Source organism: Salvia splendens, chromosome 19, assembly GCF_004379255.2.
Source record: "Salvia splendens isolate huo1 chromosome 19, SspV2, whole genome shotgun sequence".
Lineage (NCBI taxonomy): Eukaryota > Viridiplantae > Streptophyta > Magnoliopsida > Lamiales > Lamiaceae > Salvia > Salvia splendens.
The window spans coordinates 28,084,157-28,098,827 of NC_056050.1; the positions used below are offsets into that span (position 1 = coordinate 28,084,157).

Here is a 14,671-nt window from a genome sequence, read left to right on the forward strand (position 1 = left end):
AAGAGGATAAAGTAAGAGAGATAAGTGAGTTAATTATTAACAAATGAAAAAAAAAGTCTCATTTAGATCATGATGTACCAAAAGGAAAATGTTTCATTAAGTTGGACTATTTTGTAAAGTAATTTAGGCCGTGTTTGTTTGACGGGAAAGTAAAGTTGTTAAGGAAAATGATTTCCTGGATTATGACATTTTTGTTTATTGCACTTTTATCCTGTGAAATGTCAATAAAAGCATATAATAGCAAGAGTTGATCTGGTTTTTTGGAACATCATCACATTATTGACTAGAAGAACTTATCTTGATTGTTGGAGTTGGGCAAATTATTTGAGTCCGAAATAAATAAAAGAAGTCGATTAACTCATGTACGCTGAACTGTCCTAATTCCTAAATGAGTCGAATAGTATTCCAAAATTGAGCCCTAAACTAAACGGATTGACAGTTGACACGACTTGCCTTCCTAGTTGCAATTTTTCAGATGAAATTCTCCTAGAAGAAAAGCGTGTTCAAACAACAAAAAGCGTGAGATAAATCCTTCTCCATAAATTTAATTAATAGCGTAGCCATGTATGTTATAGGACTGTCTTAGAGTCACGTGAAGCAGGATGTGTTTGTTTTTGTTATACGTCAATATTGTCAAGTTTCGAAGCGACTTTCTAATTTGATTTAGGGGATGTAAGTACGGTTCTTATCCATGATGGCTATTAACTAATTGTATTTTAAAGTGTAAGGTATAGATGTTTGCATAAATTATGAAATACATGTAGCCATAACCTTTTGAGTTTTTCCCATAGGAACCTTCTTGATCACGATGTGTTCTACTGCTTCCTAAGTTTGTAAATGTGGATCCCATTGCATAACTTGAATTAATGCCCACAGATTCTGAAACTCGTTGAGTATTTTGCTCAAGGTGTTTGGGATATATCATGAGCTGAGCTGTCTGTTTTGGTGATGCAGGAGGAACGAAATATGCCAATTGTTTTATATGTAACGAAACCGGGCACTTGATCAAAGACTGCCCAAAGAAAACACATGGAATTTATCCCAAGGTAAAACCATTATGACAAAATAGAATTTGTGTTCATGCAAGTCTCATACAAATATACAGTGATGCATTGTGTTGGAACTGCATTTATTGATTGATTGGTCTTCAATGGAAACTAGTTTATTTGTTTTCCACTTTACATTAACACAATCAGATTTCATATATTAAGTACATAGTTGATCAATGTTTTGTCAATCAACCTGGTTATATGGCTAAATACCTAATCGAAAGTACATTTGTGTAGTAAACTTCTTCTTCTTGTAGATAAACACAACAATCAAGTTCTGCAGTTGCGATGATCTTTTCAGCTTGATTCTTTCCTTCGCATTTTATTCGTTGTTTTTTTATATTGTCTACTCTAAACACATGGACAACTGTAAGTTATGAAAGTGGAAGTGGATGAGTTCTTTAAATATCATGATACACACCTCCCTCTGTGCTTAGGGAAGTTCGTTCGCATCTATGTCGAGGGTTATTGTAGATATAAAACACTAATACATACTATATAGTACGCACATGCTTGGTTGCTCAGTTGATGCCAGACAAAACCATCGTATAATATATTGCGTGAAACTTGTAGGGTGGGAGCTGTAAAATTTGCGGAGGATCTGGCAAGAGATTGTCCTAGTAAACGCATCAGTAGTATCCACGATGCAGCTGGTACGCCTGGTCAATCATGTAAGTGGTGTCCACGTCTTTATTATGACCTCCTTCTTTACTAATAATACATATATTTGAAATTCAAAAGAATCACTTCTGAATATAATACCATCAATTCTGTGCAAGAATATTATCAACTGTTAATTCTTTTTTTTGATAATGTTGAGATCAGATCTCTGTTTTATCTTGAACTGCCAATTTAAGTACCTTGCTTATGCATACACAAAATGAAGCTTATGTGTTTGACTTCTTTCCTAACAAAGTTATTGTACCCTTTGTATGGATACACAAATGAAGCTTATGTAAGGCCTAACCGGGTAACCAAGTTCTCGGGCGATGACCTTGAGGATGACTTCGTTTCTATGGTTCCGCTAGCTGGGAAAGACGAAGATGTGAAGACGACGAAAATGCAGGGAACCAAAGTTGTTAATTTTGTTGGTTGATAAATTTGGATACAAGTATGGACGAATTGTTTGTAAGTTCTCTGAAATCTGAACTATGTAACCAACCCCCTTTTCATAATTTACAACAGATGATTATATCACACATTTTTTTTATTTAAAGAGATGCAATATCGTTCATTCATTTTCAAAATCGCAGCTCTATCCCTATATTCAAGGTCCAAGTTACTAAAGAATAACTAAATATGCTATTTACATCATGATTCTGTGTGTGAGATTATATTATAATCCATTTACCGTATTAGGTAGCTAGCATCACAATATAAACTTTAACCTGTTCTTTTTATAAATACAAAGTTAGCACCTATAAAAAAAAGAACATATGATTATTAATTATCACTATTGTAAATATAAAAATAACGTGAAATTTAGTTGGTTCATACATAAAAATAGGAGTGTTTTGATACAGACAATGGTTGGCCATTCATTTTGTCTTCTTCACCGGTTTTATCTCTCTTATAAAACACCTAACTTCCCATTTTCCTCTCCATTTCCTTTTCACTTTTTGTTTGTGTTTTTCATCGATTTTGCAGACAAAATGGTACCTTTTTCTTTTTCGTACTAGCTATGTTTCTTCGTTGTGCATGCCTTATTTTCTATTAGTTTTTCTTCATGTATCTATTAATTCAATGAGAATGTACCAAACTTGGCTTTTAATTTGAAATGGCATGGGGTAGGTGTATGGATGCAGGCAAAGAGCTAGGGTGGGCTTAAGCCCCTCTGCCATTTTTCCCTGTATAAAAATATATGGGAATTATAAAAATTATCTTGAGCCGGAATTGATACTTAGAAAATTATAAAAGCCCCATTAACATTTTATCGGCTTCCACCATGGATGGATGCAGGCGAATTCGGCATCTGGGATGGCAATCGATGACGAGTGCAAGCTCAAGTTCTTGGAGCTAAAGGCAAAAAGGAACTATCGATTCATCACATTCAAGATCGAGGATTATCAAGTGATGGTCGACAAACTGGGCGGCCCTGATGAATCCTACGACGTCTTCATGTCCTCCCTCCCCCCCGACCAGTGCCGTTATGCTGTTTTCGATTTCGACTTCACGACCGATGAGAACTGCCAGAAGAGCAAGATCTTCTTCATTGCATGGTACACATGTTATAAAATATAGGGAGTAACTTGTTTTATAAAATCTAAAATGAGTAAAAGAGAATCACTAATGGAGTAATGGTTCATTGTTTACTTATTTCATTTAATTTAATTTACGTTTAGGTCGCCCGACACTAAAACAGTGAGAATGCACCCATTATAAAAGGGTCTTGTTTTTATAAATTTTGATATGCCCATTATATTTAATCTAAATTTGCTAAAAGAGAATTCCCCGTTTACGTACCTATTCATTTCATTTTACTAAGCATGCAAAATTACTGTGTCATGTTTTAGGTCTCTGGACATACCTATTATGAAAGAGTTGTTTTAATCTAAAACGCTTAATGAGGATAGATAATGATTCATTATTTACCCATTTGATTTTATTTAACTTGACATGCAATTTACTTGTGATAATTTAGGTCGCCCGACGTTGCGACGGTGAGAATGAAGATGGTGTATGCAAGCTCAAAGGATCGGTTCAAGAGAGAGTTGGACGGGATTCAGTATGAGCTCCAAGCAACGGACGCTAGCGAGATGAGTTTCGATATAATAAAGGCGCGTGCCAACTAAAACGCCATTTTCACTGATCCTTCACATGCATGCAGTGTGTCTTGTTATTTCATTTACTTGTGTAATTCTTTAGCTAATTTTAGCTGTAATAATGTGCATGATTTTTGTATTGAATCATAGACGTAACATAAATAAGGGTCACGTTGTTACCCCTTGTTATAGCAACTATAGTATTAGGGTAAAATAAATTGTTGATGGAATTGTTATCGTATGGTATACGCCATCAGTTTTTTGTATCTATTTGTAAAGAAAATTGGTTTGAATTTTCATGAAATCGTTATTTCTAATCTAATGAAAATAGTTACTATTTCAAATGGATATCATTCTAAGCAAATGAATGGAATGAAGTTATGGTACCAATCATATTTGTTTTGTAGTTGGAATGTGACAGAATGAGATAGAAGGTTTGAGAGATTGGTTGGTGACTTGGTGCTTTGGATGCTTGATAATTAAGGCAAGAAATTGGGGTCCTTTGCTTCTACCAAATCATCATCATCTTAGAGTGCAAACCAAGTATTATAAAATGCTACCTTATAAATGCTTCACCTCACCTTTAACTTGCCAATTATTTTTATATTTAGTGGTTCCCTTTTCACTTTTTATAGTACAATTTGGAGGTAACAACATAAATTAAGATGATTGTATCTAGGATATAGACAAAGTTTATAATTGTCATAAAGGCCAATAATAGTTAATAGGGTTAGTTATATGAGATATCATAAGATCTTTTTGATAAGCTTATTAGCAATAATCACATACTCAGTAGTAAATTGCGTTGATGCTAAGTTTGATGAATTAGACTAGATTGAATCTCATTAATGTTGTTCGGTTGGATACATATGTTCTTATACTAATTTTTTCTCTTTTGAATGTTGTTCGATTAAATAAATATCGCACAACACTTGAATATAAAATTAAAATAATGTGAATTAGTCTTGACTTATGAGTGCTGGTCTTTCATATATTACAATTATTCTCAATTAGCTCTAAACAAATAAAGTTCGAGCAATCATATTAATCTTGATCATCCCAACACCAATGATATGGAGTAGTATTAAATCTATAGATATAGCAATCGAACAAATAAACTCAACACCAATAAGGAAAATAAAATGAAAAACTTTTTTCAAAAATTCAAGTCCGAGTGCAATGTCCCTCTCCTCCGCTGTATAAAATCTCCATTACTTCACTCTCACTCACGCGAAAACCCTAAAAATCCTCTCCCCACACACACAGACACACACAGATTTCACTCTCTGCATCCCAACGCACAACGCCACAATGCGTGAGATCCTCCACATTCAGGGCGGGCAATGTGGAAACCAGATCGGGGCAAAATTCTGGGAGGTTGTGTGCGCGGAGCACGGCATTGATTCCACCGGAAGGTACAGCGGTGACAACGATCTGCAGCTCGAGCGCGTCAATGTCTACTACAACGAAGCCAGCTGCGGTCGCTTCGTTCCGCGCGCCGTGCTAATGGATTTGGAACCCGGCACTATGGACAGCGTCAGATCTGGACCGTACGGCCAGATTTTCCGTCCGGATAATTTTGTTTTCGGCCAGTCCGGGGCGGGGAACAACTGGGCGAAAGGTCACTACACTGAGGGAGCTGAGCTCATTGATTCGGTGCTCGATGTTGTGAGGAAGGAGGCGGAGAACTGTGACTGTTTGCAAGGTATTTCTATTTTATTACTCCTATTATTTTTTAGTAAATTTTTGTGAGTTTTGGAATCGTGTTGCTGCAATATTTATCTGAAAATCAAATAGATCTAGATAATATAGCACGATTAATGATGGTTTGTGGTGTTAGATTGAGTTTACTGAGCTTCAACTAATATTTGTGGTTATTTTCAGCATATTATTAGTAGATCTGAGGATAGTGCTTATATTGCGGCTGCTTCTCATTTCAATATATATATTATATTCATGTCATGATACGTATGTTTTCTCCCTAATGATTTGCGCAGAATGAGATAATTGGGCTTTCTAAGTTTCATTTTGCAAGTGGGGATATATGACTATGTTGCTGCCAGTGTTGTGGTGTGATGATTGGACGTTGTTTGGTTCATGATTGATCACTTGAAAAGCTATCAATAAGTGTGTGATACTTTTAATTTTCTGTAGTTTAGAATATCGAAATGGATACAACAGAGCACTTTGAAATCTCACTATTCCTAATTTCACATCCTTTGGATAGTTGTTTCATCTGCAACCAAATAACTCTTACTGAATGAAAAGGATGCTTTATATCAGTTGATACTGATTCTTAGTAACATGTTTTTGTTCCATGTTTCAGGTTTTCAGGTTTGCCACTCTCTGGGAGGTGGAACCGGGTCTGGAATGGGAACCCTTCTGATTTCTAAAATCAGGGAGGAGTATCCCGACAGGATGATGCTTACTTTCTCTGTCTTCCCCTCTCCAAAGGTCTCAGACACTGTTGTGGAGCCTTATAATGCTACCCTTTCTGTTCACCAGCTCGTTGAGAATGCTGATGAGTGTATGGTGTTGGACAACGAAGCACTCTACGACATTTGCTTCAGAACTCTTAAGCTCACCACCCCAAGCTGTAAGCACCTCAGTTTTACACTTGGGTTCATAATACACTACTGCTTGAGATTACTCATTTTAGGTGTTTTTTGCATATAGCTCTCCAGCCATTTTTTGGTCGTACTTTTCCACAAACATCTTCTAGCTAGATATCTATTGCATCTAAGAAGTTGGTTCAAAGAATATTCATTGTTTTGGGAATGGATAAGAAACTAATGTTTGATTTTGAAGTTTCTTGTGGCTTTAGAGGGAATCTTCTTTCTATATCCATAGCCAAAGTTCTGAAACATTATGTTTTCTTGTCACCAGTTGGAGATCTCAACCATCTGATTTCTGCGACCATGAGTGGTGTAACTTGCTGCCTACGGTTTCCTGGTCAGCTCAATTCCGATCTGCGCAAGCTTGCTGTCAATCTCATCCCGTTCCCTCGCCTTCATTTCTTCATGGTTGGCTTCGCCCCGCTCACATCTCGTGGGTCACAGCAATACAGAGCCCTTACTGTGCCAGAACTCACTCAGCAAATGTGGGACGCAAAGAACATGATGTGTGCTGCTGATCCTCGCCATGGCCGCTATCTGACTGCTTCAGCCATGTTCCGTGGCAAGATGAGCACAAAGGAGGTCGATGAGCAAATGATCAATGTCCAGAACAAGAACTCTTCATACTTTGTCGAATGGATCCCCAACAACGTCAAGTCTACTGTGTGTGACATTCCACCAACGGGCCTGAAGATGGCCTCGACATTCATAGGCAACTCCACTTCGATCCAGGAGATGTTCAGACGGGTGAGTGAGCAGTTCACAGCCATGTTCAGGAGAAAGGCTTTCTTGCATTGGTACACGGGAGAGGGGATGGATGAGATGGAGTTCACTGAGGCGGAGAGCAACATGAACGACTTAGTCTCCGAGTACCAACAGTATCAAGATGCAACAGCTGAGGAAGAAGGCTATGAGTATGAAGACGAAGAGGATGAATACCAGGATGAAGCCTAAGTTTTACTACATTCATATCTTTGCATCGATTGTTTAGCTATGTTTGATAGTTTGATGTTTGCTGCTAAATGGTTTTTCGAGATTGTGTGGTGTCTTTCATGCCAGCTTGTGACGTTAATGAATTTGCATTGCTTGTAAATCCGAAACTGCTACGTATATTCTATTTGAATGTCTATAGAATACATAACGTTCATAACTGAACAAACTAAAGAATACACAACTCATTATGATACACATCCAAAGTGACATGAAAATTTGCATATCATGGAACTTGTAGGAAATACTCATGGAGTAGTATTCTGTTGGTATTATTTAGAGCTACCAAATCTTGGGCTTGCCAACTTAGGCTCCGAATTTGGGCACCTTTGCAGTGGATATCTGTGCAAGGAAATGCTCAGAAACAATCCGCCTCTGGATTTTCCCAGATGCAGTCTTCGGGAGCGAATCAGTGATGAAAACCTTCTTCGGAACCTTGAATGCCGCCAGATTCTTCTTGCAGAACTTGATAACCTCGTCTTCATCAAGGTTCGACCCGTCCCTTGGAATAACTGCACAGTTAATCTGAACACAACCAATAAGTCACCACCACTAAGCATATAGAAAATAAATCAAACTCCTTTTAAAGATAAAAGGCTAAAAAGTTGATTCAATTTAAAATTTGTGGCATCACACAACACCTAAAAAGGGACAGAGAGCAACAAGTTGGTAAATAGATGTAAGAAAGTGATTAGTGATTGGTTAAACTTGCATGAGATGATGCAAGAAGTGCATTTTAAGGGATATGACGCAGCAAAAATAACATAAAAACAAAAAAGGTGAAAATGGCAAAATATACAAGTCGGTTAAAAATAACAACGGGGTTCAAGTGGGTTGGTTATATGTCACAGCTACAGTGCACATGACAAAAATATACAGTCATTGAGTTAGACATCCTATTAAGTGTGCGTCCACAAATTTAAGTTCCAATAAGCACGAGACAGATTATGTTTAATGACAACAGAAACAATCAAAGATGTGAGTGAAATGACTCCTTTACCTCTTCACCATATTTATCATCTGGGACACCAAAAGCAACACCTTGAGCAATGTCAGGATGGGACAATAGGACTGCGTCTACTTCAATTGGTGAAATCTTTTCCCCTGCGTAAAACATCGTCTTCATCATCAACAATTCAAAATTTTCAAGCAAAAGTTCGCAATATCAAGAAGTCATAGATATGAACATCTGACTTATTAGCCAATATTTCAACAAGATTGGTCTGATATGAGAGAACTGCAAGCTATCAAAAACAAGAAAAAAAATGAAAGAGAAAGGAATCATTTTCAGCAAATTTTTGGGACCGATCATTACACAAACTAACTGGGAAACAATGGACCCAATCATAAAAAAGATCAGTAACTGCATACCATACTTGGTATCAGATCATAGGCAGCTGTCCTGTCAATTATTTCTCTAACGTGGAATACAGGGACAACTCAAGTGCAACATGTAAAACCTTTCACACAATTAGCAAAATAAATGAAATAAAATCAAAGAAGATTACCTCCGCGGTTGATCATTTCCTTGATTCTACCAACAAGATGCAGATATCCATCGGAATCCAAGTACCCCAAATCTCCAGTATGAAACCAACCGAACAAAAAAGCCGATTTGTTGGCCTCAGCATTATTCTTGTAACCTTTGGTCACATTAGGCCCCCTTATGCATACCTCTCCAATAGCATTAGGCTCTTGCATAGCACCATTCTGGTCCAAAATCGCCATCTCCTGCCCCACGGGCTTCCCCACAGACCCCGGCTTGTGCGGCCCCTCCTCAGGCAACGGATTCGACGTCATCAGATGCGTTGCTTCCGTCATTGCGTACGCCTCCAGCACCGGCGCACCAAAGGCCTCTTCCAGCCGATCCAGTATCACGGGCGCCAGCGAGGCGCTGCAGCTCCGGATGAACCGGAGCTTCGGGTAAGACGGCTCGGGCTTGCTGAGGTGACAGTCAAGCACGATCTGATGGATCGTTGGCACGGCGGTGTACCACGTCGCGCTGTAGCTCTTCATATCTGACCAGAAGGTCGACGCCGAGAACCGACCCGCGGCAGGCAGAGCCACCGCGGCGCCGGCTCCTAGCGAGCTCAGTAAGCCGGCTAGCAAGCCGTGGACGTGGAACAGGGGCAGGACGATCACGGTGGCATCCGATTCGGTTAATTTGTAGACTGATTTGATGTTTTGGACGGAGGAATAGAGATTGTGCTGAGTCAGAGGCACGCCTTTGGGTCGACTCGTGGTGCCGGACGTGTGGAGGAAGAGTCCAACGTCGGAAGGATCGTTGATGAGTTTAGCGATCGAGCCGGTGTCCACGTCGGACTGAGCTGGAGATAGGATGATTTCCGAGTCGCCGCCTGGCAGAGCGGCGGAGAGATGAGGAATATCGAGCTTCGCAGCAGCCGCCTGCGCCGGCTCGTTGCCTTCTTCCGACGTGAGCAGGAGCTTCGATTCTGAGTCCGATAAGTAGAAATCGAACTCGTCAAATGTGTAGGCGGCGTTCAGCGGCGCCGCTGTTGCTCGGGCTCGTATCACGGCCAGAAACATTATAACAAACTGCAACCAAAACAGGGCAGATTTTCAATAAGCCGTTAATCGCGACTTTTTCCTTCTTAATTTACTTTTATAATTTATTCGATGAAAAACACAACAAGCAAGAGATCGTCAAAAGCAAGAAAAATTAGCATTAATTATCTCGAACAACAGAAAACTCGAATCAAGTTGAATTCGAGTTTTGACATATACAGATCCAAAATGAACTACAAATCAACAATCGATAATTCATCGCAAAAATGAAGGAATTGTACCTCAACAACGTTAGGAAAAGTGAGCGCGATGACATCGCCGGGATTGACGCCGGCGGCGAGGAGCTGTGCGGCGGCGTGATCGACGAGCCGATTGAGGCGTGCATGGGTGAGATCTAACTTTCCGGATACGCTGATGGCGCGGCGAGAAGGAAATTTTCCGGCGACGTGGTTCAGCAAGGCGGTGAGAGTGGACATAGCCATTGGAAAACCTGTATAAAACAGAAATGAATGAAAAGAAATATGGATGATGATTTAAGAGGAAGGATTTGGAATAATACTTGAGGAAAATGAAAATGAAGAATTTGTGTAAGGGTGGTGGATATATAAAGAGAGAAGGTGATGGGGGCGGAGGGAGGCAGGATTTTGGAGGCGGAATGAACTAGGGAAGATAATGGGTTACTCCATATGCCACGTGGAATTTTGGAACTTTAATCATGCTCAATTGTTTCTTTGTCACATACTAATACTAATACTAATACTAATTCTAGTTTTTCATATGTAAACGTTTGCAATAAAAATAAAACTATATAAATAAAATGATTGAATGTGCATTTTCATTAAAGAATGCAAATATACTTATCAATGTCCGCGTTCCTCGCATACAAATTGTACCTTTATAAGATGCTTAATTATAACGTGTTACAATAATAATTTGATGATTCTTTACCAAAATTATATAGATTACAATAAATAATAATTTCACGATTCTTTACCCAAATTATATAGTGGGTGAATTGTGGAGGAAGATATTCATATAGTACTACTATGGAGTTTGGATTGGGTTTTATTTTGGGCCGCAAGACTAAAACAATATGTTTATATAGGTATACTTTATATGCAGGCTTTTACATTTGGGCTTCTTGACTAGATTTAATTAAATTAATTTTGAACTTTGATTGTATTTTTGAATTAATTATTTGTGAGAATTCATTATGAGTAAAAAATTAATATCTGCAGAAAAAAAATGAGAAAAGAGAATACTTTTGTAATTGTAAATGGCTAAACACACCACCTACGTGGTAATATGTTTAGAGTTTCATTCAATTTTTAGGAGCCAACGTTGCTAATTTAACAAAATACGAGTAGTATAAAATATTTGAAAATGTATTCATCACTATGATATGTATGTTTATTTGGGAAGAAATTTAGTAGTCCGTGGGAGGCAATGCTGGGGAGCCAAAGAAGGTAGCAGAGTTGTCATCTATGGGCGATTCAGCATATCCCGAGCTTTTTATCTCCGCCATTTCTCGGCGCGCATTCGCTCCTCGCGCCTCACAGAATTTGGGCAGATACACCCCTACCATTATCAAATCGTAAATACTAGTAGTAATTAATAGTAAGTAGGAGTAATTAAGAAAGGACTGAAGATATATATACCTTCTCCGGCGGCGAGATTGAAGTAGAGATCAACTATGTTGGGGCAGTTGTCGTAGCAGCGGTTGGAGCAGAGCTGCTTAGCGAATCGCGCTTCCAGTAGTGAATCGGAGGAGATTCCGAGCTCCGATCTGTCGAGGCCGCACGCTTCGATGCACTCGTCGCTCTCGATCCAGTTCTTCACCTTGTCGGCGTCGATATCCGACGCCGTGCACGCGTACTCCTCCGCCCCGCTCCGCCGCACCTGCTTCTCAAGGACGCACCGCTTCCCTGTCGACGACACCGCGTACGCGCACGACTCCTTCTCCAAATTCTCGCACTCAATGTTTCCTACGTAAGCTTAAACCTCTATCAATGCTACCTTTTATTTATTTATTATTATTATGAAAAAAACATCTATCAATTAGTATCTTAATTGTATGTGTCATAAACTTTTTAAATTTAATTTATTAAATACAAAATTTGCTAGTAATTTTCTTTGAGACTGAATTACTTCAAAATACATTAATCTTAATACCTTTGCTCATATATATAATAAATGCATTATTGAATAATGATTCAGCATGAAAATCAGTTATTGTCGTTCATTTAGTTAAACTAAGAGTCTTCTATCAAAACTCATCCTTTTAATCTAGATAGATTTAATTATACAATGGAAAAAAAAAGACATTGTTTCTGTGGGGCAAGTAATTACTGTTTTTGTATCACGCATGTTGGTGAAATAAATAAAAGACGATTTACCATTCATAAAAAAATGTGTTTTGTGCAATTAACTAAGATGAAAAGAGGAGAAGATCAACAATTAAGAGCATTTGTGAGTGAAGTTGAACATAATGAATTAAAAGCATATGGTTGGTTACTAACCAAAAGCGGCTTGGACGAGAAGAGCTAGTGCGAGGAGAAGAGCAACAGATGCATTTTGTGAAGCCATGGAAATGTGATTGAAGGAAGCTTTATGCCTTCAAATTTGGGGATTTAATTAGTGAAATACAAGTTTTGGCGTGGAGATTTTAAAGGCAAGAAATGGTGTATATTTATAGGTAGTGAATTATGGAATTTATGAAGATGTGAAAAGTCTTGTTAAGTCTTAAGTGTAAATGTTTGAAAGTTACGAAAATCAACTCTCACTTGAAAGTTGGAAACACATGACTCTTTCTCTCTTGATTTTCGTTGATTTTCCACCATTAATTTTGGCGTGGTTTTGGGGTAGGAAAAAACATATTATTACTGTATTATTTTTTTACATTATTTGTTTCTATATAGTACTACTGTATTAACTAACTTTCTATATCTTCTAAATTTGTTTTCGCCGCCTTCCACAATTCTTGCTAGTGTCGTGGGTTAATTCCTCTTCATGCCAAATTTATTTGGCTTGTCTCACTATAGTCTATGCTAGGGTATTGATTTTTTATTTTTAGTTGAATTTGTTGAGAAATTGAGTTGCTTACGATGGTAGTATAAGATTCTAAACTCGTCCATTATCTCAAACCCCTCTAAGAAGTTGAAAAGATTTAGGAATGTGCAAAAATCTTCTAACATTTCACATTTATCTTGTGGCTTTGTATTCTGCCTAATTTATAGACGTACTATATTAGTATTACTTTATTGTTATTGATCTTGTGGTTTTGCACATATATATATATATATATTCTCTCACATTGAATTTGCTACACATTTATGTAGAAGTTACCTGGCGTCAGTTGATTCGGTTGATTAATATATACTCCATTAATTATGCCGGGTTTATTGGGGTAGGAAAAAATTATGAATGAATATTTTGTTTTCCATTCCATTTATTGGTTCTTTGACCTAACTTGTTGAATACTTTTTTCTTCAAAATTATTTTTTTCGGACTTCACAATTCTTACAAGTGTCGTGGATTATTAATTCTCCTTCCCTCCAATTCCAAATCTATTTTGGCTTGTTTCATTATTGCTATGTTACGGTGATTTTCTTTTATATTCTAATATGTATAAGATTGAAATAGGTTACTATGCTCTACGTTTTAATTAATTATAACATTCAAATAAACGTTTTAATTAATTATAACATTCAAATAAAATAAGTAAATGCACGGAAAATTAACTATATATAAATACAATCCGTCTATATATAAAATGTAAATTAAATAGTTTATATCTAAAATGCAAAACTCAACAATAAAAAATGCAATTTGTCTATAAATAAAATGCAATCTACCGAAATCATTTTCTATAAATAAAATAGAATCTGCCGAAATTCATCTACAGCTTCTATAAATATATATTGCATTTTAGTGTTTACAATATGACATATTTTGTGTCACTTGACAGCACGAGATTGGATGTAGTGTAACTTTAAAATTAGTTATTTTTTAAACACATCCCTATATATATACACATGATGATGTAATAAACATGAGAGCTATTTAAAAGAAACTACAGCAAAATTTGGAGAAGAAGAGAAAGTAATCTCTTGGTCAATAACAAGTGGTAGTAGGGCTGCTATTGCTATTGCAACTTGGAGAGTTTGAATTATGGAGTATAAAATAGTGTATATAGGTAATTATAGAATATTATTCCTATGTTTGAGTTTTAGCCATTTCCATTGATGTAGTCAGTTGACTCAATTATTCAGATACTTTTTTTTATCGTATGTATTATAAAGAATAAATATATTATGATATGTCTAAACTTATGGATAGCATTAGATAAAATAAGTTAGAACGTTATAGAAAATGCAAAACAGAAAGAACGAATTCAAAGGTATGCATGCACGTGAATTACGTTGACCAAATAAAAAAATTTCGAATCTTAGATCCATTAATTTTGAATTTAATTACAAATAATGCAAAATAACTTGTTTTAGAGACACATGAATCATGAATTCATGATGCACCCATACCATTTAATAAGCGATACATCAAAACCCAGAAACTATCAACTAATTAACACTCCTTATACAAATTTCTAAATGTTGTTTTTCTTTTCCCTTTTAGGGAGCCATATGACTTATGATAATACAAGTAGTTCTTGCATTAAGATAGTAGGCTAAAGAATTCCGTCAGCCAAGGTCCGTTCGCGGAAGCCTTTTCT

At 37.2% G+C, this 14,671-nt stretch overlaps 4 protein-coding genes across 5 annotated transcripts; 2 read left to right on the plus strand and 2 right to left on the minus strand.

Annotated features, from left to right (window-relative positions):
* The first annotated feature begins 2,670 nt into the window (after window positions 1–2,670).
* LOC121778666 (actin-depolymerizing factor 7-like) lies at window positions 2,671–4,127 on the plus strand. 2 transcript variants are annotated; one of them, XM_042176057.1, is made up of 3 exons: window positions 2,671–2,704; window positions 3,009–3,268; window positions 3,691–4,127. In XM_042176057.1, the coding sequence occupies exons 1-3, from the start codon at window positions 2,702–2,704 to the stop codon at window positions 3,839–3,841; spliced, it is 414 nt and encodes a 137-aa protein (XP_042031991.1). In that variant the 5' UTR covers window positions 2,671–2,701; the 3' UTR covers window positions 3,842–4,127. The 2 variants fall into 2 exon arrangements, with proteins under 2 accessions (XP_042031991.1, XP_042031990.1); XM_042176056.1 differs by lacking the exon at window positions 2,671–2,704 and having other exon boundaries at window positions 3,003–3,268.
* Window positions 4,128–4,959: 832 nt separating this feature from the next.
* LOC121778278 (tubulin beta-1 chain) lies at window positions 4,960–7,519 on the plus strand. The gene is made up of 3 exons (XM_042175596.1): window positions 4,960–5,516; window positions 6,138–6,407; window positions 6,698–7,519. Exons 1-3 carry the CDS (start codon window positions 5,123–5,125, stop codon window positions 7,378–7,380), a joined length of 1,347 nt encoding a protein of 448 aa, XP_042031530.1. The 5' UTR covers window positions 4,960–5,122; the 3' UTR covers window positions 7,381–7,519.
* On the minus strand, window positions 7,516–10,762 carry LOC121778277 (probable CoA ligase CCL9). The gene is made up of 5 exons (XM_042175595.1): window positions 10,502–10,762; window positions 10,224–10,432; window positions 8,925–9,972; window positions 8,417–8,520; window positions 7,516–7,941 (listed from the first exon to the last, which is right to left on the minus strand). Exons 2-5 carry the CDS (start codon window positions 10,422–10,424, stop codon window positions 7,723–7,725), a joined length of 1,572 nt encoding a protein of 523 aa, XP_042031529.1. The 5' UTR covers window positions 10,425–10,432; window positions 10,502–10,762; the 3' UTR covers window positions 7,516–7,722.
* Window positions 10,763–11,204: 442 nt separating this feature from the next.
* On the minus strand, window positions 11,205–12,599 carry LOC121778280. The gene is made up of 3 exons (XM_042175597.1): window positions 12,462–12,599; window positions 11,601–11,927; window positions 11,205–11,520 (listed from the first exon to the last, which is right to left on the minus strand). The coding sequence occupies exons 1-3, from the start codon at window positions 12,526–12,528 to the stop codon at window positions 11,369–11,371; spliced, it is 546 nt and encodes a 181-aa protein (XP_042031531.1). The 5' UTR covers window positions 12,529–12,599; the 3' UTR covers window positions 11,205–11,368.
* Between the last annotated feature and the right edge of the window lie 2,072 nt (window positions 12,600–14,671).

Bases quoted from the DNA above. Each gene is read 5' to 3' on its own strand.
- LOC121778666 (XM_042176056.1), top strand. From the start codon at position 3,003: ATGCAGGCGAATTCGGCATCTGGGATGGCAATCGATGACGAGTGCAAG. The intron at 3,269-3,690 runs GTACACATGTTA...GTGATAATTTAG, and splicing joins AAGATCTTCTTCATTGCATG to GTCGCCCGACGTTGCGACGG.
- LOC121778278 (XM_042175596.1), top strand. From the start codon at position 5,123: ATGCGTGAGATCCTCCACATTCAGGGCGGGCAATGTGGAAACCAGATC. The intron at 5,517-6,137 runs GTATTTCTATTT...TCCATGTTTCAG, and splicing joins GAACTGTGACTGTTTGCAAG to GTTTTCAGGTTTGCCACTCT. The intron at 6,408-6,697 runs GTAAGCACCTCA...TCTTGTCACCAG, and splicing joins TAAGCTCACCACCCCAAGCT to TTGGAGATCTCAACCATCTG.
- LOC121778277 (XM_042175595.1), bottom strand. From the start codon at position 10,424: ATGGCTATGTCCACTCTCACCGCCTTGCTGAACCACGTCGCCGGAAAA. The intron at 8,521-8,924 runs GTAATCTTCTTT...TGTTTTACGCAG, and splicing joins GGAAATGATCAACCGCGGAG to GGGAAAAGATTTCACCAATT. The intron at 7,942-8,416 runs GTAAAGGAGTCA...GGTTGTGTTCAG, and splicing joins ATGATAAATATGGTGAAGAG to ATTAACTGTGCAGTTATTCC.
- LOC121778280 (XM_042175597.1), bottom strand. From the start codon at position 12,528: ATGGCTTCACAAAATGCATCTGTTGCTCTTCTCCTCGCACTAGCTCTT. The intron at 11,928-12,461 runs GTTAGTAACCAA...AAGCTTACGTAG, and splicing joins TCTCGTCCAAGCCGCTTTTG to GAAACATTGAGTGCGAGAAT. The intron at 11,521-11,600 runs GTATATATATCT...TGATAATGGTAG, and splicing joins CAATCTCGCCGCCGGAGAAG to GGGTGTATCTGCCCAAATTC.